The sequence below is a fragment of the Bombina bombina genome, chromosome 10 (assembly GCF_027579735.1).
Source record: "Bombina bombina isolate aBomBom1 chromosome 10, aBomBom1.pri, whole genome shotgun sequence".
Lineage (NCBI taxonomy): Eukaryota > Metazoa > Chordata > Amphibia > Anura > Bombinatoridae > Bombina > Bombina bombina.
Genome location: NC_069508.1, coordinates 195820411 through 195844430, shown reverse-complemented (window position 1 = coordinate 195844430; position 24020 = coordinate 195820411). Strand labels below are relative to the sequence as shown.

Genomic DNA, 24020 nt, shown 5'->3' with positions numbered 1-24020 from the left:
TCAACAAAATATAGCTGTAGGAGTTGTCAATCAATCAATATTGTTTAATTTGTATTAAATAATACAATAAAAAAAAAAGTATATTAACCTGTTAAATGAGAATGTTACACAAAACAACTATACCCTGCACACACAGAACTGGACCAATGGATTCTCTAGAGGTAAAGGTTGAACAATTTTAAAACTCCTATAGCTAGTCAGAAATACCACTTAATATATTTCCCATGTAAGGTGTGTAACATTTATGTTTTTAAAGTTATGAAAGCTTTGAAATAATCTGCAGCACAGATAGGACACCGATTTAACATTTTAATTTGAAATTATAAAATTGATTTTGCCAAGAAAATCAGGTACTGGCACAGCTGAATACTGGGCATTGTGTTTAATGGCATGAATCAAGCTTTTATTGTCAGAAGGGATCTGGGTTGAGCACTCTTATATGGCACAATAATAAATATTGCTTAGAGCCCTAGGTTCAGATTCACTAGATCAGTGATTTGCAACCTTTTTTTTGTCGTGGCACACTTTTTTACATTAAAAAATCCTGTGGCACACCACCATCCCAAAATATTACAAAATCACATATTGTAGCCTAATACAGGATATATATACACACACACTGTACTGTGCTGTCATGTCATGCCTCCTACAAGCTATACATGACATATTGACATTCATTCACAAACACCCCTGCACTGTTGTCAGTCTGCCGCGGCACACCTGAGGATCTCTCACGGCACACTGGTTGAAAAACACTGCACTAGATGGATTATTAAAGGGACACTGTTCCCAAATTTGTTCTTTTGTAATTCAGAAAGAGCATGCAATTTTAAGCAACTTTCTAATTTACTCCTATTATCAATTTTTCTTCATTCTCTTGCTATCATTATTTGAAAAAGAAGGCATCTAAGCTTTTTTTTTGGTTTCAGTACTCTGGACAGCACTTTTTTATTGGTGGATGAATTTATCCACCAATCAGCAAGGACAACCCAGGTTGTTCACCAAAAAATGGGCCGGCATCTAAACTTACATTATTGCATTGCAAATAAAGATACCAAGAGAATGAAGAAAATTTGATAATGGGAGTAAATTAGAAAGTTGCTTAAAATGTCATGCTCAATCTGAATCACGAAAGAAAAATTTTGGGTACAGTGTCCCTTTAAGTTTGTTTATCAGTAAAGTCACATTAATAATCTAAAATGTATCTGTGCAATATTTATAAGGTTTTATCATTACAGCATAAGAATAGCATTCCTGCTGACCGTTGAAATATCTAGAATCTAATTCCATTATGCTGCATAGAGATTATGATACCCCTTAAAGGGACATGAAACCCAAAAATGTTCTTTCATGATTTAGGTAGAACCTACAATTTTAAACAACTTTCCAGTTTACTTCTATCATCAAATTTGTTTCATTCTTTTGGTATCATTTGTTGAAGGAGCAGCAATGCACTACTGGTTTTTAACTGAACAAATGGGTGAGCCAATGGCAATTGCAGCCACCAAGCAGCAGCTAGAACCTAGGTTATTTGCTGCCCCTGAGCTTACCTAAATAAACCTTTCAGCAAAGGATAACAAGAGAAGGAAGCAAATTAAATAATAGTAAATTGAAAAGTTGTTTAAAATTGCATGCTCTTTCTGAATCATGAAATAAAAAATATGGGTTTCATGTCCCTTTAATACTTTCATTTCAGAGCTACAGGTGTTTCAGAAGATTGTGTTACTGATATCACAGACACTGACAGAAGCAAAAGAAACACATTCTAAGAAAAAGTTCTACTTGACAATCAATATTGATGATATCCAAAGAAACAAAGATAATAAGTATCTCCCAGTAAAATAACGTTTATGAAGAGTCCTATTATTTTCACACAATGCTACAACAACATAGTTATGTGGGTGCATCTGTACAAAACTGGTGAAACTTACAGTTTGATTATATGCGGGTGACGAAAAAGTTTCAGGTTTTGTATTTCTCGCTTGATTTTTCCAACCACATCTAAACTTCGTATCTTCTGTCGATTTAAAATTTTCACAGCCACTTTATGTCCAGTCAGCTGATGTTCCCCAACTAATAAACAGAAATTAAAATGTTACACTCTGTTTAAACCTTTCTTCCTTCTCACAAGTTTTATTCAGCACAGTCTAACAGAATTCATCTACACAAGTATATTAGATAATGATGAAATACAGCAAGGTGTTAAAAGCTAACGTTGAATTGAATTTAGTGGCTGACAGAGATCTGCGGTTGGTGTCACCAGCAAGTAGGGATGGTGTCAAGAGCAAGTAGGGATGGTGTCACCAGCAAGTAGGGATGGTGTCACCAGTAAGTAGGGATGGTGTCACCAGTAAGAAGGGTTGGTGTCAACAGTAAGTAGGGTTGGTGTCACAAGTAAGTAGGGTTGGTGTCACAAGTAAAAAGGGATGGTGTCACCAGCAAGTAGGGATGGTGTCACCAGCAAGAAGGGTTGGTGTCACCAGTAAGAAGAGTTGGTGTCACCAGTAAGAAGGGATGGTGTCACCAGTAAGAAGGGATGGTGTCACCAGCAAGTAGGGATGGTGTCACCAGTAAGTAGGGTTGCCAACTTTTCTGAAAAATATAAAGGAGACTAAGAAATTTACAAAATCATATAGGAAATCAACACATTATACAGTTATTACTGAGAAAAAAAAACCTCTATTTTATACTATAATAAAGTTTGGGGCAACAAAATTCTTCAGCACAACAATATGAGGTGTTACACTTCTGAATCTCAATAAAGCTACACCTAACAAAATGCAACCTTTCCTCTAAATGTAATAAAAGTAAAAACAAAAATTGCAGTATAGGTGAGCACTAAATGAATAGCGTGTCGAGATAAATAGTGAAAAAGGTATTAACCAAACACTAGATGCCTAATAATGACGCTTAATATGAAATAGTGGGGTACAAACACTTTTATATAGATGAAAATTCATGCAATGATAAAATAGAATAATGTTAATAAAAACATATGTACCTTGCAAGGTTTACTATACAGCGAGTGCACACATTTTAAAGGGTAAATGCCAATAAAACATTAAGGACCATAAGGGCAAATTGTGCACCTCGTTCTGTTTTTGTAAACAGAATGCCAGAAAAAAACTCCAAATGAGGTGAACAAAACAGTCAGTACCTTGTTAGGATAATGAAACCGGAGGGTTCCGGATCGTAAAAAAAGCTGGTAAACACAAAAGCAAATTTCGCCAATATGTGTGGCGTGGTTTAGATCAAACCTGGATGGTCTGGGTCACGTGACTTGGTTTGTTGCAACGTGATTGGATGGTGATCGATGTCAAACAATCCTAGACGTGGGATTGGTACGTTTTCGGTTTTGCTCAATCCAAAGCGCTGGATTGGTTGGATATCGGCTTGGATTGAACGTAGGATAGGTTGAATATCAGCTTTGCACAATCCAAGGCGTGGGATTAGTTAGATGTTGCCTTTGCTCAATCCAAGGCGTGGGATTGGTTGGAAAACGGCTGGACACAAACAGCCTTGGGATATATGAAATACCGGCTTAGTGGAGATCCGGTTTGGTAAAAGGGCAAGAAAGAAGCTTAACTCCAAATAGACAGTGTCTGTGTGGCCAATGACAATCGGTATATATATGCAGCCACCAATCAGCAGCTAGAATCTAGGTTCTTTGCTGATCCTGAGCTTTCCTAGATAAACCTTTCAGCAAAGGATAACAAGATAAGGAAGCAAATTAAATAACAGAAGTAAATTGGAAAGTTGTTTAAAATTGTATTCTCTATCCGAACTATGAAAAAAAAAATTGGGGTTTCATGTCCCTTTAACAATAATGTTTTTCTATTCAACGAGCAATTATTTATACAAACTAAAAGTACAGTGATGGGCACGAGGTTCGCACCCAGTTATGCTAATTTATTTATGGGGCATTTTGAAAAACTTTTCATAACTCCAGGTAACTGGGAGGCGAACCTCGTGCTGTACAATCGCTATATAGATGACATCTTCATAATTTGGAGAGGAGATGTCGAACTACCTGAGATTTTTATTGAGGATATGAACACAAACAAATTTGGCTTAAGTTTCACACACGAATATAGTTGCAATAAAACCCATTTTCTTGACATAGAGATTAAAATTCAAAACAAACAGATTAATACCAGTACGTATTTTAAACTAATTGATGCTAACAATTATATTCACAACGAGAGTTGTCATCTTGAAAAATCGAAGACCAATATTCCAAAAGGTCAATTTCTTTGCATCAAAAAGAATTGTTCCAATATTGACAATTACAAGACAGAATCAGAAATACTTACTGAAAGATTTAAAGAGAAAGGGTACAATATGCAAACTATACAAAATGTTAAACAAGAAGTTAAACACATAGATAGAGCAACCCTACTAATGCCTAAACATGAACAAACTATAAGGACAAAAATATCACCAAAAAAAGATGATTCTCTATACCTTTTATTACCAACTATAGCACTCAGCACTTTGAAATTAAAAAGATCTTAAAAAGACACTGGCACTTTATCAAAGAAGATCAGATTTTGGGTAATAGAGTTAAACAATCCTGATATTATATGCAAAAAGGCCAAAAATGTAAAGAACTTCTTATCCCCCAGCGAATATAAAAATAAAGAAAACCTTGATGTAGACTTTTTAGGTACAAAATTAGTGGGATTCTACCCATGCTACACTTGCAAAGCATGCAGATACAGTACTAAAACGGAGGTAAAATCCTATAACACAAAAAATGTATTAAAATAAAAGATGTAATAAGGTGTAGTGACAAAAATGTCATTTATTGTATGTTATTTACAATGTTTTGGACAAGCAGTTTTCTTAGGGACAGGATACGTGAGCACCTCCTTTTAATAGAGAAAAAATCCTCTGAAACTGCACTATACAAACACTTTACAGAAGTCAATAAAGGAGACATAAGACACTAAATTCTGGGGTGTTAAGAAAGTACATTTAAATAATAGAGGAGGTAATATTGAGACACAACTTCTCAGACAAGGAGCAGAGTACATTTTTAATTTTAATATATCAGAAAGACTTTCAATTATTTAAAGACCCCCTTAGGTTTTCACACTGATTTTGATTTAAATGTCCTAATATAGGGAATCTTTAAATAATTGAAAATCTTTCTGATATATTTTTAGTATATCATATCACATATTTTGAAATTCTAAATATGCATTTTTGTTGTACATACTGTATTATCTCAATGCATTTTTATTTTTAACTATTTTTTATAATTATTTATCTATTTTACCATGAGCCTTTTTTGCACACACATATCTATATATGCATGTTTTTTCATATGATGTATAGGCATATTTTTGCACGAACTTATATTTATATATGTATGTATGCATGTTTTTTTTCATGGATTGTATATGCATATATATATATATATATTTTTTTTTTTTTTTTTTTCTAGTAGGAAATGTCCAGGGGTTCTATACAGTACATACATATGCTTTATTCATTCACAATAATTGTTTTCATCTCTCCCATTGACTAAGTTATTATTTTAGCGTATATACCAACACATAGTGTATATATCACATGTACTATTTATTATTATTATAATTTATAACCTATCTAAAAATGTTTAAAAATACATTAATTTATTGTTTCTATATGTATCAATGTATTTACCTGTCTTTGATACAACTTGTATGTGATATCATTGGCTAATACGTATGTCAATCAAATCTGTAACCGCTATTAGGTGATAGGCTGATTAACTGCCCCAAAGAACCAATAAGACTCTCCTTGTATATTATTTAAAAGATACTCAAACCCTAAGTGAACATCTTGATAAAGGCCACCTGGGCCTAAACCGCTAGAGAGTTCACTGATTTATCGCTACTTGTAACTGCTAGATTTATCAGCACTCATATCCAACACAGCAACCACATTGATAAGCTCCCTGCTGTGGATCTTTTGCTCAAAGTGCTGTATTTACTTGGGACATTTCATTTATTCTGCATTTGCTTGGGACACTTTATTTTATACGTTCTGCATTGAAGTCCTCGGCACAGATCACAAATAACCAGTGACTGGCAGGATCTTGCAGTATTGTTCTGTAGCCATTTTATACACACACAGACATTGAGGCCGAATAATTAAATGTCTGTCGGACCTGATCCGACAGTGCAGATCAGGTCCAACAGACATTGATTCAGCATTGCACCAGCAGCTCACAATAGCTGCTGGTGCAACGTCGCCCCCTGTAGACTCACGGGCAATCGGCCGCCAGCAGGGAGATGTCAATCAACCCGATCATACTCGATCGTGTTGAAGACCGCTGCTTCATAACTGCTGTTTCTGGCGAGCCTGCAGGCTCGCCAGAAACACGGTGCCCCACAGTCTGTTTGGAGTTAAGCTTCTTTCTTGCCCTTCATTTGGAAGCTAAAAATTTACCAAACAGGATCTCTACTTAGCCGGTATTTCATACATCCCAAGGCTACGTTTGTGACAAGCCAACAAATCCCAATCTCACGCCTTGGCTTGAGCAAAGGCAACATGTAACCAATCCCACGCTTAGGATTGTGCAAAGCCAATTTTCAACCTATCCTACTCTCAAGCCAAGCCGATATCCAACCAATCCCACACTTTGGATTGAGCAAAACCGAAAACGTAACAATCCCACATCTTGTTTGACATCGATCACCATCCAATCACATTGCAACAAACCAAGTCACGTTACCTAGAACCACCCAGGTTTGATCTGAACCACGCCACACATATTGGCGAAATCTGCTTTTGTGTTTACCAGCTTTTTTTCCGACCCGGAACCCTCCGGTTTCCTTATCCTAACAAGGTACTGACTGTTTTGTTCACCTCATTTGGAGTTTTTTTCTGCCATTCTGTTTACAAAAACAGAACGAGGTGCACAATTTGCCCTTATGGTCCTTAATGTTTTATTGGCATTTACCCTTTACAATGTGTACACTCGCTGTATAGTAAACCTTGCAAGGTACATATGTTTTTATTAACATTATTCTATTTTATCATTGCATGAATTTTCATCTATATTAAAGTGTTTGTACCCCACTATTTCATATTAAACGTCATTATTAGGCATCTAGTGTTTGGTTAATACCTTTTTCACTATTTATCTCGACACGCTATTCATTTAGTGCTCACCTATACTGCAATTTTTGTTTCAACAAAATTCTTCATACAAATCATATTCATTCACACAGTCTAGCTAATATATTCAACAACCATCTGCAAATTGGGAATTCTCATTTATGAGCCTACTTAGGTTTGCTCTTCAACAAATGATACCAAGAAAAAGAAGCAAATTTGTCATTTAGGTAAATAGGATTTTTTTGTTTTGTTTTGTTTAAAATTGTACACTCTGTCTACATAATGAAGGTTTGAAGGGTCACGAAAACCGAAATGTTTATTTCATGATTCTGATAGAGCATAGCATTTTAAACAACTTTCTAATTTACTTCTTTTATTTAATTTGCTGAGTTCTCTTGGAATACGTTGTTGAGAAACATACTTAGGTAGGCTCAGGAGCTGGGAGCTAGTTGCTGATTGGGGGCTGCACATATATGCCACTTGCCATTGACTTACCAATGTGTTCAGCTAGCTCCCAGCAGTGCATTTCTGCTCCTTCAACAAAGAATACCAAGATAATGACGCACAATTGTTAATAGAAGTAAATTGGAAAGTTGTTACAAATGTATGCTCTATTGCACTGATTCTCAAACCTGTCCCCAGACCTCCCTAACAGGCCAGATTCTGAGGATATCTAAACTAGAGCACAGGGGAAATCAGCTGATTAGTAAACATGCGGCTAGATTACGAGTTGTGCGTTAGGGTAAAAAAAAAACCTTAAAAAAAGTTACCAAAGATAAAAATATTTATAGCTAATATACCATAGAAACATTACACATAAATAAACTAATATTGGGGTCATTGGAATATTGTTGTGCAGTAAAGCGAATAGAGCATTTCTGGAATATAGATTTCAAGTCTCAGTGAAGTCAGAGATGATATTTTACACCAAAGCTAACATCACAGAAACAAACAAAAGAATATAAAATGCTATATTTAGATAGTATTGTTTTGCTGTGATTATTTAACAAATGTTTATAAATCAAAGGAAGTTACAGTAATAATGTTTTTGTCTGCTGCACAATTATTACAGTTTGTGACCAACACTACATTTGCAGACGAAGGTATTTATTTAATAACCCTTCACCTGCCAGAGATAAATACATTGGTGTCTATATTATGCATATACAATTCACAAAGTTATACAACCAGAAAACAGCCACCTGATACCTTACTTTAGCCATCGCTGGCTCTTGAAAGGAGCCCTATCTAAGTGATAGCTTAAAGGGACAGTACACTATAAAATTGCTTTTCCCTTAATGTGTTCCCAATTACTTTTTTTGACAGCTGCAGAGTATAAAATGTATGAGATTTGTTTTTAAGGTTTATTTGTGTATATGAATTAGCTGATTTTATGTTTTGAATCTACAACCTAATAAAATGGGTTGAGCTTGTAGGTATAATCAGATCTCATTACTTTATCACATTGTGTACATATACCTGCTTCTTTATCTTATATCTGTAGGTATAATCAGATCTCATTACTGTATCACATTGTGTACATATACCTGCTTCTTTATCTTATATCTGTCCATAAACCAATCACCAATACTTGGAGAGAACAATGGAAAATTAACATTTTATTACCTTATCTCTTCTATAACCCACTGGGAGTGTAATTTCTTCTACTGGCTGTGATTACACAGCTTGGCCTCGAAGCTAAAAACTTTTAGAATAGGTGGGGATACCACAGGCTAAATAAACTATTTCAAATGCCAATATAAGCTTAACGAAAATATTTGTAAACAATTTAATACACTCCAGCAGGTAAAGTGGATCATTGGGTGCAAATTAAAGGGGTGAACATTTTTGAGTAAACTGTCCCTTTAAAGGGACACTCAAGTCAAAATTAAACTTTTATGACTCAGATAGAGCAGTCGTTTTAAACAACTTTCCAATTCACTTCCATTAACAAAAATGTGCACAGTCTTTTTATATTTACACTTTTTGAGTCACCAATTACTACTGAGCATGTGCAAGAATTCACAGAAAATACGTATATGCATTTGTGATTGGCTGATGGCTGTCACATGATATAGGGGGAGTTGAAATAGACATAACAGAAATTTCTTTGAAACAAATCCACTTCTCACTTGAAGTTCAGACTAAGTGCTATTGCATTGTCTTTTTATCAAGCATTTTTTGGTTATGCAAATCTACTGTATTTACTGGTCGTTTAAAAACTGTTATGCTATATTATAATGAGGGACCTATCGCTTCATAACGCTCATCATTCACTTGAGAGCTTGTTTTGTGAAGCAGAGGATCATTGCTATCCTAGATATTATTTTTCAGATCGCCATGGTGACCGTGCATCACAAACACAGAGCTGGATTAACCATTAGCCAGTGTGCCATTAATGTAAAAAAAGAAAAAAGGAGTTGACCTATTTTTTTTTTGTTTTTTAGTTGTCTAATCAATTTTTTTCTTGTAGGCCTAAGGTTGACATCTAATCCTTTACCTCATAACCATGGGCTTGTTTGTCACTTTTACTTATCAGCATGGTCTAAATTAAGAGAGAAAAAAATAAGAAGTTGGATTATATATACAATTTGTTCAGCTTTAAAACTGGTTTCCAACTATTTTATGAAGGTGTTTATAAAAATGTAATGCATAAAGCAAATTATGTCTGCACATCACTTGCTTAAAGGGAAAGTGTTTAAAAAGATAGATAATCCCTTTATTACCCATTCCCTAGTTTTGCATAATCAACACGGTTATATTAATATACGTTTTACCTATGTGATTACCTTGTATCTAAGCCTCTGCAGACTTCCCCTATATTTCAGTGCTTTTGACAAGCTTGCATTTTAGTCAATCAGCGCTGACTCATAAATAACTCCACGGGAGTGAGCAAATTCTATATGGCACCGTGAACTAGCAGTGTGTGAAAACTGTCAAAATGTATTGAGATAAGAGGCGGCCTTAAACTGCTTTGAAGTCAGTTTATGAGTCTACCTAGGTTTAGCTTTCAACAAAGAAAACCAAGAAAACAAAGCAAATTTGATGATAAAAGTGAATTGTAAAGTTGTTTAAAATTGCATGCCTTGACTGAATCTTGAACGTTTAATTTTGATTAGGATGTGCCTTTAAGTGCATAATAAAACAGGAATAATATAACAACTGCCACCCAAGACCCATTGCCACCCACAGAGTATCAACAGGTTCACACAAAATAAAGCAATTATACACGTGTGTATAAATATAAAGTTTTAAAGGGACATTAAATACTTTGAGATGGTAAAATAAAATGTAAAATTGTATATATAAAATAACTTTACAATATACTTTCATTATTGTGTCCCCTTTCCCTGTAATTCCATTCTGAAATTGTTCCTGTTAAAAAAGGAAGTGCAGAACACTGTTATATTGCACACAGCCATTGGCTGCACACTCTAGTGACCAATTTATAACTGTCCCTAATTGGCCACAGCAGATGAGGTAACCTAAGTTACAACATGGCAGCTCCCAATGTTTTATAGACACTAAAATGTGCACTTATGTTGTCACTATTTAAACAACTAATGACAGTTTAAAAAATACATCTACATATTATTCTAAGGCTAATCTTTTCTTTGAATACATCATTCTATATAACATTTATTTAGTGTTTAGTTTCACCCAACTATTTTCTCCCTTTTAAATTGTTCCCAGTGATCTATTTTACAAGCTGAATTTAATTAAATTGTTTACAAGTAGCCCATTTACCCCTATTTTGCCCTTTGAAATAGCTGATTTTATCTTGTGGTATCCCAACCTATACTGAACGTTTTGATACTGGAGTCTCAGCTATTGAATAGCCTAAGTAAACACAGCCCGCAGAAGAAATCACACTCCCAGTGGGGTGCGGAATAGTTAAGTAATAAAATGATAATTTATCATTGTTCTATGTATGTAATGAGCTTTAGTTTTCCAGACAAATATCAGATAAGGAAGCAAGTGTGTGTACACAAAGTGATAACATAATGAGATCTGATATTACCTGAAGCTCAACCCATTGTAATAGACTGTGGTTTAAAAGCACAAAACCAGCTACTTCAGATACACAAACAAACCTGAGAATGCAATTTCTCAAATATTTTATACTCTGCAGCTGGTATAACAAGTCACTGAAAATACATTAATATAAAAACAATTTTACAGTGTACTGTCCCTTTAAGGTGACAATGTATAAAGTAAAATACAGGGTGTGGTTGCATGTTATAGGTAGATATTGAGGAAACACAACCTGGTATTTTGTTTGGCTCTGCTATTAATCCGAATCTGTGCTGTCAACATCCAAACTCCACCTGATACTTCTATATAAATAACACGTCCCTTCCTGAGTATAATGCCACCTACAGATGCAGGAATTGGGCACACACAGTAACATTTCAATACGCAAATTTAAATTACTTCACTTTTAAATCCTAGCAAAAGTTTCAGGGCATCAAGGGGAATTTAACCCCATATTTGCCAATGTACTGTAGCCCTTTCCAGCAGCCATAGGGTTAAGCAGGTTTATTATATATATGGGTCTATGATTTTGAGAGGTGCCTTTAACAGCAACAATGTATCTAATTTACACTTATTCTCTATGACAGCTAGGTAGTAAGATTCACAAACATACTAGCTCCAGAGCTATGCGCTCATTCCATAGTGATCCAATCTGCTACGCACTTTACGTAGCACAGAGCAATCCCCGACCTGTCAGCCCACAGCTCCCCCCTCCACAAAATGCAAATGTCATTGAAAAGTGCCAGAGAGAATCAGGGAAATAAACACTCAGCTTTTCACTTTTCCAAAGGTGCCGACTCCCAGCGTGTCCCCCAGGATGTAATGTCCTATTTTAACCCGTCCGTCGTGCTTCTGCTTCTCAGCCATCTTTACATGATTCTGCTTCTCTGTGTACCCACAATGCAGCTGGGGGGAGAGGGAATGCCTGCCTGGCTGCTGTCAGCTAGGGGACTGGCATGTGTCACACGGGGAATGACCTGAGCAGCTGGAGCCAGGCATGGGACACGAATAGATCCCTGTCATAGCTGAGTGTGTTACTGGTGTAGCTGTGTGACACAATCCCACCTCCTACACAGGCAGGTCCTGCAAGGGCGGTACTGCAAGTTAGCTCCTAGGCTGCTGTCTGCATCTTTTAGCTCTGCTTCTTAGCAAAGAGATCAAACTACAAAAGGATTAAATACATAAGGATATTTGAGTTATTTCAGAAAGGTGGTAGACCTGAACTGTGAATTAGTTTCACTACAGAAATTGAATAGTTAAAGGTGGTAGACCTGAACTGTGAATTAGTTTCACTACAGAAATTGAATAGTTAAAGGTTTGAGTTAATTTACATTCTTTTGTATTCTGGTTTTTAGTATTGCAATTAGATAACAATTAGATTGTTTGCATAGTTGAGCAATTAGGAGGGACCCCACCCTATCTTTCTGAGGGTATTTAAAGAGATCTGTTTAGCTCTGCTAAACATTTAGCTCTGCTTCTTAGCAAAGAGATCAAACTACAAAAGGATTAAATACATAAGGATATTTGAGTTATTTCAGAAAGGTGGTAGACCTGAACTGTGAATTAGTTTCACTACAGAAATTGAATAGTTAAAGGTGGTAGACCTGAACTGTGAATTAGTTTCACTACAGAAATTGAATAGTTAAAGGTGGTAGACCTGAACTGTGAATTAGTTTCACTACAGAAATTGAATAGTTAAAGGTGGTAGACCTGAACTGTGAATTAGTTTCACTACAGAAATTGAATAGTTAAAGGTTTGAGTTAATTTACATTCTTTTGTATTCTGGTTTTTAGTATTGCAATTAGATAACAATTAGATTGTTTGCATAGGTGAGCAATTAGGAGGGACCCCACCCTATCTTTCTGAGGGTATTTAAAGAGATCTGTTTAGCTCTGCTAAACATTTAGCTCTGCTTCTTAGCAAAGAGATCAAACTACAAAAGGATTAAATACATAAGGATATTTGAGTTATTTCAGAAAGGTATATAACATTTCTCTTTTAAATTGTTGTTACTTGAATAGTTTGTACTTTCAGATAATATATTTTGTATTTCTATTAACTTTATATTTTGTTTTTTTATAGGTGGTAGACCTGAACTGTGAATTAGTTTCACTACAGAAATTGAATAGTTAAAGGTGGTAGACCTGAACTGTGAATTAGTTTCACTACAGAAATTGAATAGTTAAAGGTTTGAGTTAATTTACATTCTTTTGTATTCTGGTTTTTAGTATTGCAATTAGATAACAATTAGATTGTTTGCATAGGTGAGCAATTAGGAGGGACCCCACCCTATCTTTCTGAGGGTATTTAAAGAGATCTGTTTAGCTCTGCTTCTTAGCAAAGAGATCAAACTACAAAAGGATTAAATACATAAGGATATTTGAGTTATTTCAGAAAGGTATATAACATTTCTCTTTTAAATTGTTGTTACTTGAATAGTTTGTACTTTCAGATAATATATTTTGTATTTCTATTAACTTTATATTTTGTTTTTTTATAGGTGGTAGACCTGAACTGTGAATTAGTTTCACTACAGAAATTGAATAGTTAAAGGTGGTAGACCTGAACTGTGAATTAGTTTCACTACAGAAATTGAATAGTTAAAGGTTTGAGTTAATTTACATTCTTTTGTATTCTGGTTTTTAGTATTGCAATTAGATAACAATTAGATTGTTTGCATAGGTGAGCAATTAGGAGGGACCCCACCCTATCTTTCTGAGGGTATTTAAAGAGATCTGTTTAGCTCTGCTAAACATTTAGCTCTGCTTCTTAGCAAAGAGATCAAACTACAAAAGGATTAAATACATAAGGATATTTGAGTTATTTCAGAAAGGTATATAACATTTCTCTTTTAAATTGTTGTTACTTGAATAGTTTGTACTTTCAGATAATATATTTTGTATTTCTATTAACTTTATATTTTGTTTTTTTATAGGTGGTAGACCTGAACTGTGAATTAGTTTCACTACAGAAATTGAATAGTTAAAGGTGGTAGACCTGAACTGTGAATTAGTTTCACTACAGAAATTGAATAGTTAAAGGTTTGAGTTAATTTACATTCTTTTGTATTCTGGTTTTTAGTATTGCAATTAGATAACAATTAGATTGTTTGCATAGGTGAGCAATTAGGAGGGACCCCACCCTATCTTTCTGAGGGTATTTAAAGAGATCTGTTTAGCTCTGCTAAACATTTAGCTCTGCTTCTTAGCAAAGAGATCAAACTACAAAAGGATTAAATACATAAGGATATTTGAGTTATTTCAGAAAGGTATATAACATTTCTCTTTTAAATTGTTGTTACTTGAATAGTTTGTACTTTCAGATAATATATTTTGTATTTCTATTAACTTTATATTTTGTTTTTTTATAGGTGGTAGACCTGAACTGTGAATTAGTTTCACTACAGAAATTGAATAGTTAAAGGTGGTAGACCTGAACTGTGAATTAGTTTCACTACAGAAATTGAATAGTTAAAGGTGGTAGACCTGAACTGTGAATTAGTTTCACTACAGAAATTGAATAGTTAAAGGTTTGAGTTAATTTACATTCTTTTGTATTCTGGTTTTTAGTATTGCAATTAGATAACAATTAGATTGTTTGCATAGGTGAGCAATTAGGAGGGACCCCACCCTATCTTTCTGAGGGTATTTAAAGAGATCTGTTTAGCTCTGCTAAACATTTAGCTCTGCTTCTTAGCAAAGAGATCAAACTACAAAAGGATTAAATACATAAGGATATTTGAGTTATTTCAGAAAGGTATATAACATTTCTCTTTTAAATTGTTGTTACTTGAATAGTTTGTACTTTCAGATAATATATTTTGTATTTCTATTAACTTTATATTTTGTTTTTTTATAGGTGGTAGACCTGAACTGTGAATTAGTTTCACTACAGAAATTGAATAGTTAAAGGTGGTAGACCTGAACTGTGAATTAGTTTCACTACAGAAATTGAATAGTTAAAGGTTTGAGTTAATTTACATTCTTTTGTATTCTGGTTTTTAGTATTGCAATTAGATAACAATTAGATTGTTTGCATAGGTGAGCAATTAGGAGGGACCCCACCCTATCTTTCTGAGGGTATTTAAAGAGATCTGTTTAGCTCTGCTTCTTAGCAAAGAGATCAAACTACAAAAGGATTAAATACATAAGGATATTTGAGTTATTTCAGGAGTTATTCAGGGTTATTCAGGCTTATTCAGTAGAAAATAATACTTATATTTTTCTTATTGTTAAAGTGTTGCATAGTTTAAAATGTCTCAGATACAGTGCAATGGGTGTTTTGCACTTTTTAATCGTTCTACTTTTTGGAGATTTAGGGGCTGTCCTGTTTGTAAGCAGTTTTCCCTGTTAAGGGAGGAAATAGCTAAACTTCAAGCTAAGGTAAGTAACATACCTGTTACCTCTACAAAGCTGCCTCAGAAAGAAGCCCCTCTACCCCAGAGATCAGCAAGGAGAGGCAGATGGATCACTGTAGGCTCTGGAAGAATTAGAACAGTAGACCAGAAGCATTGCCCACAACCTCTGCCATTGCAAAACTCCTATGCTGCTCTTGCCGAATACACTTGTGATGAGGAGATTGCTGTTTCTGAGCCCTCTGAAGCTGTAACAGGTAATTTAAAGCTATTGGCACCTGATTCTCCAGGTAACATAACACAGGAAAGAACTGCAGATGTGTTTTTGAGAAAAAGACTGTTAGTGGGTGACTCTATTTTGAGGAATGTGTATTTAGGTGAAAGTAAAGGAGAAACAAGGGAGGTTAGATGTCTTCCAGGAGCTACTGCTCACAGGGATAGGAATCGTATTTTGAGAATTGTTAAGGCAGCAGGAAAGGGAAGTGAGTTGGATGTGATTGTTCATTTAGGAACAAATGATCTGGCTAGTAATCATGTTGCTGCTGTTCAGAAAGAGTTTTGTGACCTAGGTAATCATTTAGAGACTGTGGCATCAACTCTATCATTTTCTGCTATTTTACCTGTGTATGACCAGGAAGCAGGAAAGATGGAGCGGATAACAACATTTAATTCTTGGTTAGATAAGTGGTGCAGGGAACGAGGATTTGGTTTTATTGGCCATTATAGCTCTGTTTGGAAAGATACTAGGTTATTTAGGAGAGATGGCTTGCATTTGGATGCTAAAGGAACAGAGTATCTGGGAGAGGAGTTCAAATACTTTATTAGAAATCATTTAAACTAATAAAGGGGGGTAGCATTAATATATCCACCTGCCCCCCACAGCATGCCAAAACTGTTAGTCCAAGTAACAATTCTAGAAATTCTAGTAGAAAAATTCTTCGTGCCATGAGCACAAATGCTCGCAGCTTAGGAAATAAATTACCTGAACTCATTTCAATAATGACTAGGGACAACTTGGATTTAGTAGCTATAACAGAAACATGGTACAATGATTTGCATGACTGGGACATAGTCATACCTGGATACAGGTTATTTAAAAAGAACAGAGTAGGAAAGAAAGGTGGAGGAGTTGCTTTGTATGTAAATGAAAATATAAAGGTTACTGAAATTGTAGGAACAAATGATGAGGTGGAAAGTATTTGGGTGACTTTGGAAATTGGAGATAAAAATGTTTTTAGAATAGGGGTTGTATATAGGCCTCCATTGCAGGATGAAAAACTGGACAATCTGTTATTAGATGAAATAACCAAAATGACCATGAAGGGTAAGGTTATAGTACTGGGGGACTTTAATTTGCCAGATATAGACTGGAAGATTCCTTCTGCTAGATCGGCTAGAAGCAGGTATATTCTTGAATCTCTGCTAGGGGAATCACTTGAACAATTAGTCAAGGAACCAACTCGTAAGGAAGCTATATTAGATCTAATACTTACAAACAGTGATACAGTTTCAGATGTGTCTGTAGGTGAGAACTTAGGATCCAGTGATCATCAATCTGTTTGGTTTAGTATTCATGTTCAGGAACTGTACACCCAGACTAAAACAAAAGTTTTAGACTTTAGGACGGCAGATTTTTCATTAATGGGAGAATACCTAAAAAACTATTTAAAGGGGAAAAATCTTATTACAGGGGTTCAAGAACAGTGGGAATTTGTGAAAGGTGCCATTTTAGATGCAACCGCACACTGTATTAGACATGTCTGTAAAAGTAAAAGAAAGCGGAAACCAATTTGGTTTTCCAAAGAAGTAGCACATGCTGTAAAGACAAAAAAGATAGCTTATAAAAATTACAGACACACACAAGCAGATGATGATATGAAAATATGGAGACTCCAACAAAAAAAGACTAAGCAGTTAATTAGGAAGGTTAAAGCTGATGCAGAAGAGAAGATAGCACAGTCAGTAAAACATGGGGACAAAACATTCTTTAGATATATCAGTGAAAGAAGAAAAAATAAGGTAGGAATAGTAAAATTGAAATCAGTTGATGGTAGAATAATAGAAGGAGATAAGCAGATTGCAGACTGTCTCAATGATTACTTCTGTTCTGTTTTCACTAAAGATTGTGAAGATACAATGTCTACATTAAGGGATGCTATGCAAAATAGAAACAAGCTTAACAGTAATCTTTTTACAGAGGATGAGGTTTTGTTAGCATTATCAAAAATAAATGTTACAAAGGCAGTGGGTCCTGATAATATTCATCCAAGGGTTTTAAAAGAACTTCGTTCAGTGCTAACTGTCCCATTAACTGATCTGTTTAATCAGTCACTATTAACAGGAGCTGTCCCAGATGATTGGAGAATAGCAAATGTAATACCTCTTCATAAAAAGGGCAGTAGAGAAGAATCTGGCAACTACAGGCCAGTTAGTTTAACTTCAGTAGTAGGGAAATTAATGGAAAGCCTCTTAAAGGAAAGAATTATGACTTACATAAAGACAAACAATTTAGAGGACCAAAATCAGCATGGTTTTACTTCAGGGAGATCATGTCAGACTAATCTAATTGACTTCTTTGATTATGTAACAAAAGTATTAGACAAGGGAGGAGCAGTTGATGTAGCATATCTAGATTTCAGCAAAGCATTTGACACCGTCCCACACAATAAACTTATTCACAAACTATATCTCCTTGGTCTAGATTCAAAAATTGTGAACTGGGTGGAATGCTGGCTTAAGGACAGAAAACAAAGTGTCTTAGTAAATGGAGTTCATTCAGCAGAGGGGGCTGTTACTAGTGGTGTTCCTCAGGGGTCAGTTCTGGGGCCTGTTTTGTTTAACATATTTATCTGCGATATCAGCAAAGGGCTACAGGGGAAAGTATGTCTCTTTGCAGATGATACAAAAATTTGCAACAGAGTGGATGTTCCAGGGGGGGTAGACAAAATGAGAAGTGATATACAACAATTGGAGGATTGGACAAACGACTGGGATCTAAAGTTTAACACAGCAAAGTGTAAAATAATGCATTTAGGGAAGAAAAATCCAAATGTTAATTACAGACTCAATGACACTTTACTGACTGTTACAGACGAGGAACAGGACTTGGGAATTATTATTTCAGATGATTTAAAACTTAGTAAACAATGTAGTAAGGCAGCGAGTAAGGCTAGCAGAATGCTTGGATGTATTGGTAGAGGTATTTGCAGCAGAAATAGTAAGGTTCTTATGCCACTTTATAGATCATTAGTTAGGCCTCATCTTGAGTATTGTGTGCAGTTCTGGAGGCCATATCTTCAGAAGGATATTAACAAACTTGAATCTGTGCAAAGGAGGGCTACCAAAATGGTACATGGTCTAAAAAATAAAACTTACCAGGATAGGCTCAATGACCTAAATATGTATAGCTTAGAGGAGAGAAGGGAAAGAGGTGATATGATAGCAACTTTCAAGTACATTAAAGGGTTTAGTAAAACTGAGGCTGTGGGTATTTTACATAAAATGGAAAATTCAAGAACAAGGGGTCATGAGCTCAAGCTAAAGGGTAGTAGATTCAGGAGTAATTTGAGGAAGCACTTCTTTACAGAAAGAGTGATTGATTTATGGAATAAACTTCCTCAAGAGGTAGTAGCAACAAACACTGTGGGGGACTTTAAAAATGCATGGGACAAGCATAGGGCTATCCTACGAACTAGATAAGTTTATACTGTTAGGTAAGGTGGGGCAGACTTGCTGGGCCTATGGCTCTTATCTGCCGTCAATATCTATGTTTCTATGTTTCTTATATAAAGCTAAGTACTCTATACACAGCCATAGGTTATACAGCAACATGACACAGGCAGTAAGGACCTAATCACACCCCCTACACAGGCAGGTCCTGCAAGGGCAGTACAGCAAGATAGATCCCAGGCTCCTATCTGCATTTCATATAAAGCTAAGTACTCTATATACAGCCATAGGTTATACAGCAACATGACACAGGCAATAAGGACCTAATCACACCCCCTACACAGGCAGGTCCTGCAAGGGCAGTACAGCAAGTTAACTCCTGGGCTCTTGTCTGCATCTTATATAAAGCTTAGCACTCTATATACAGCCATAGGTTATACATCTGCATGACACAGGCAGTAAGGACCTAATCACACCCCCTACACAGATAGGTCCTGCAAGGGCAGTACAGCAAGTTAGCTCCCGGGCTCTTGTCTGCATCTCATATAAAGCTTAGTACTCTATACACAGCCATAGGTTATACATCTGCATGAAGCTACATCTAGGCTCCTGTATGCATCTTATATAAAGCTAAGTACTCTATATACAGCCATAGGTAATACATCTGCATGACACAGGCAGTAAGGACCTAATCACACCCCCTACACAGATAGGTCCTGCAAGGGCAGTACAGCAAGTTAACTCCTGGGCTCTTGTCTGCATCTTATATAAAGTTTAGCACTCTATATACAGCCATAGGTTATACATCTGCATGACACAGGCAGTAAGGACCTAATCACACCCCCTACACAGATAGGTCCTGCAAGGGCAGTACAGCAAGTTAACTCCTGGGCTCTTGTCTGCATCTTATATAAAGTTTAGCACTCTATATACAGCCATAGGTTATACATCTGCATGACACAGGCAGTAAGGACCTAATCACACCCCCTACACAGATAGGTCCTGCAAGGGCAGTACAGCAAGTTAACTCCTGGGCTCTTGTCTGCATCTTATATAAAGTTTAGCACTCTATATACAGCCATAGGTTATACATCTGCATGACACAGGCAGTAAGGACCTAATCACACCCCCTACACAGGCAGGTCCTGCAAGGGCAGTACAGCAAGTTAACTCCTGGGCTCTTGTCTGCATCTTATATAAAGTTTAGCACTCTATATACAGCCATAGGTTATACATCTGCATGACACAGGCAGTAAGGACCTAATCACACCTCCTACACAGATAGGTCCTGCAAGGGCAGTACAGCAAGTTAACTCCTGGGCTCTTGTCTGCATCTTATATAAAGTTTAGCACTCTATATACAGCCATAGGTAATACATCTGCATGACACAGGCAGTAAGGACCTAATCACACCCCCTACACAGATAGGTCCTGCAAGGGCAGTACAGCAAGTTAACTCCTGGGCTCTTGTCTGCATCTTATATAAAGTTTAGCACTCTATATACAGCCATAGGTTATACATCTGCATGACACAGGCAGTAAGGACCTAATCACACCCCCTATACAGATAGGTCCTGCAAGGGCAGTACAGCAAGTTAACTCCTGGGCTCTTGTCTGCATCTTATATAAAGTATAGCACTCTATATACAGCCATAGGTTATACATCTGCATGACACAGGCAGTAAGGACCTAATCACACCCCCTACACAGATAGGTCCTGCAAGGGCAGTACAGCAAGTTAACTCCTGGGCTCTTGTCTGCATCTTATATAAAGTTTAGCACTCTATATACAGCCATAGGTTATACATCTGCATGACACAGGCAGTAAGGACCTAATCACACCCCCTACACAGGCAGGTCCTGCAAGGGCAGTACAGCAAGTTAGCTCCCGGGCTCTTGTCTGCATCTCATATAAGCTAAGTACTCTATACACAGCCATAGGTTATACAGCAACATGACACAGGCAATAAGGACCTAATCACACCCCCTACACAGGCAGGTCCTGCAAGGGCAGTACAGCAAGTTAGCTTCTGGGCTCTTTTCTGCATCTCATATAAAGCTTAGTACTCTATATACAGCCATAGGTTATACAGCAACATGACACAGGTAGTAAGGACCTAATCACACCCCCTACACAGGCAGGTCCTGCAAGGGCAGTACAGCAAGTTAGCTCCTAGGCTCTTGTCTGCATCTCATATAAAGCTTAGTACTCTATACACAGCCATAAGTTATACATATGCATGACACAGGCAGCCGGGAGCTGATCACACCCCCTACACAGCCAGGTCCTGCAAGGGCAGTACAGCAAGTTAGCTTCTGGGCTTTTGTCTGCATCTCATATAAAGCTAAGTACTCTATACACAGCCAAAGGTTATACATCTGCATGACACAGGCAGTAAGGACCTAATCACACCCCCTACACAGGCAGGTCCTGCAAGGGCAGTACAGCAAGATAGATCCCAGGCTCCTGTCTGCATCTCATATAAAGCTTAGTACTCTATATACAGCCAAAGGTTTTACAGCAACATGACACAGGCAGTAAGGACCTAATCACACCCCCTACACAGGCAGGTCCTGCAAGGGCAGTACAGCAAGATAGATCCTAGGCTCCTGTCTGCATCTCATATAAAGCTTAGTACTCTATATACAGACAAAGGTTTTACAGCAACATGACACAGGCAGTAAGGACCTAATCACTCCCTTTACACAGGCAGGTCCTGCAAGGACAGTACAGCAAGTTAACTCCTGGACTCCTGTCTGCATCTCATATAAAGCTAAGTACTCTATATACAGCCATAGGTAATACATCTGCATGACACAGGCAGTAAGGACCTAATCCCACCCCCTACACACACAGGTCCTCCAAAGGCGATACAGCAAGTTAGCTCCTGGGCTCTTCTCTGCATCTCATATAAAGCTAAGTACTATATACAGCCATAGGTTATAGATCTGCATGACACAGGCAATCACACCCCCTACACAGGCAGGTCCTGCAAGGGCAATACAGCAAGTTAGCTCCCGGGCTCTTGTCTGCATCTTATATAAGCTAAGTACTATATACACAGCCATAGGTTATACAGCAACATGACACAAGCAGCCGGGAGCTAATCACACCCCCTACACAGGTAGTTCCTATAAGGGCGGAACAGCAAGTTAGCTCCTAGGCTCCTGTCTGTCTGCATCTTATATAATGCTAAGTACTATATACACAGCCATAGGTTATACAGTAACATGACAGGCAATAAGGACCTAATCACACCCCCTAAATATACAGGTCCTGCAAGGGTGGTACAGTAAGTTAGCTCCCGGGCTCTTGTCTGCATCTCATATAAAGCTAAATACTATATACACAGCCATAGGTTATACAGCAACATGACACAGGCAGTCGGGAGCTAATCACACCCTCTACACAGGCAGGTCCTGCAAGAGCAGTAGAGCAATATAGCTTGTATGCATCTGACATATCTAAGCACCTCTATACAAAACCATAGAAATATTGGAAGTACACATTTTTTTACACTTCCAGCATGTATCATAACTTTGTAAAAAATAAATGCAAGTTCCCAATTTGCTAAAGGACTTGTGATGTCACAGCAGTTATTTTAGCAGTTTGCCTGGGAACTAGTTGCTCTTTTTCTTTTATAATTAATTGTGGGAAAATGGCTGTCAACCCCAGCACATTGTAAGGAGAGATTTGTATTCTAAAAATAAAATTGTATTTCTAAAAAAACAAAAATGTATTTGTAAATTTAGATTTGTATTTGAATGTCACGATTTATGTACAATCTTATTCCCTCTCATTGCCTCTTACTCTAGCAAAATATGCATTGTTGCCATTCATTGCCATTTGCTCCCCCTTGGTGGTCTATAAAACACACTATGGGGCAGATTTATGATGAATGTCTGGCCGACATGATATGCTGTAGCATATCATTTCCGACAGACATCGCTGTTGGCATTTAACATTGCACAAGCAGTTCTGTGCCAGTAATAAACACAGAGCAGTCAATAAATCCTTGTTTGACAGTAATATACACAGCATAGTTTGACTCCATTGGTTCCAGTAACATATAAAAGTGATTAACAGTGTTGTATTTACTGTCCCTTGAATTTGAATTGTTTCAGCACATATGGGAGTTTTACTGGAGCTTGGAGCTATTTCCTCTGGATGTCCTTGAACAATTTCACTGAATCACTTTTCTCCCACTCCTATTTAAATATAACCATTTATTTTCTCTCACTCTCCACTCTAAATTCTGCTTATTAGTGATTAGTAGCTCAATAAATGATGCTGTTTGACAGGCAGAGATGTTTTAGTAGAGCGAGTCAGCTACTGTAGGAGAGTTGGGGATTTAAGGTTTTTGGTGCTGGAGGTACAGTGTAGAATTAGTGGTTGCATTTCTTAGGAGATTAAAAAATGTATATTTGTATATTTGTGTATGTTTTTGAATCACACTCTAACTTAAAACATAACAGTTTAATTTTGGCTTTAGTGACCCTTAATTTGGACCTGTGTGTTGAGATTGATACATTTATTTAAATAGAAGAAACAAGTTTCTTGATTTATTGTGCTTGCAGGACCTTTGCATGTGTGCTGTGATTTACCTTCATGCATCATTCATAGCACACTTTGCAACAATAGTTATATCCTGTCACTGCCACTACTATATCCAATCGCTGCACCCAATTAAGTCCTGTCATTGTCCCCTGCAATACCTTTTTTATTCTAATCATTAATACATGTAATAACATTTTTATTCTAATCATTAATACATGTAATACCATTTTTATTCTAATCATTAATACATGTAATAACATTTTTATTCTAATCATTAATACATGTAATAACAT

The 24020-nt window shown here is 36.6% G+C and overlaps 1 protein-coding gene across 2 annotated transcripts in view; it reads right to left on the bottom strand.

The window, feature by feature from the left end:
- PRKAA2 (protein kinase AMP-activated catalytic subunit alpha 2) overlaps positions 1–12178 on the bottom strand; it is a 75811-nt gene extending 63633 nt beyond the window's left edge. Inside the window, exons 1-2 of one of the 2 annotated variants that reach the window (XM_053693619.1) lie at positions 11919–12178; positions 1932–2073 (exon numbers count right to left, since the gene is read on the bottom strand). In XM_053693619.1, the coding sequence (XP_053549594.1) occupies positions 1932–2073; positions 11919–12012 (236 nt within the window). In that variant the 5' untranslated portion in view covers positions 12013–12178. The remainder of the gene's footprint in view (positions 1–1931; positions 2074–11918) is intronic. The other variant, XM_053693620.1, reaches the window with a different exon arrangement.
- Between the last annotated feature and the right edge of the window lie 11842 nt (positions 12179–24020).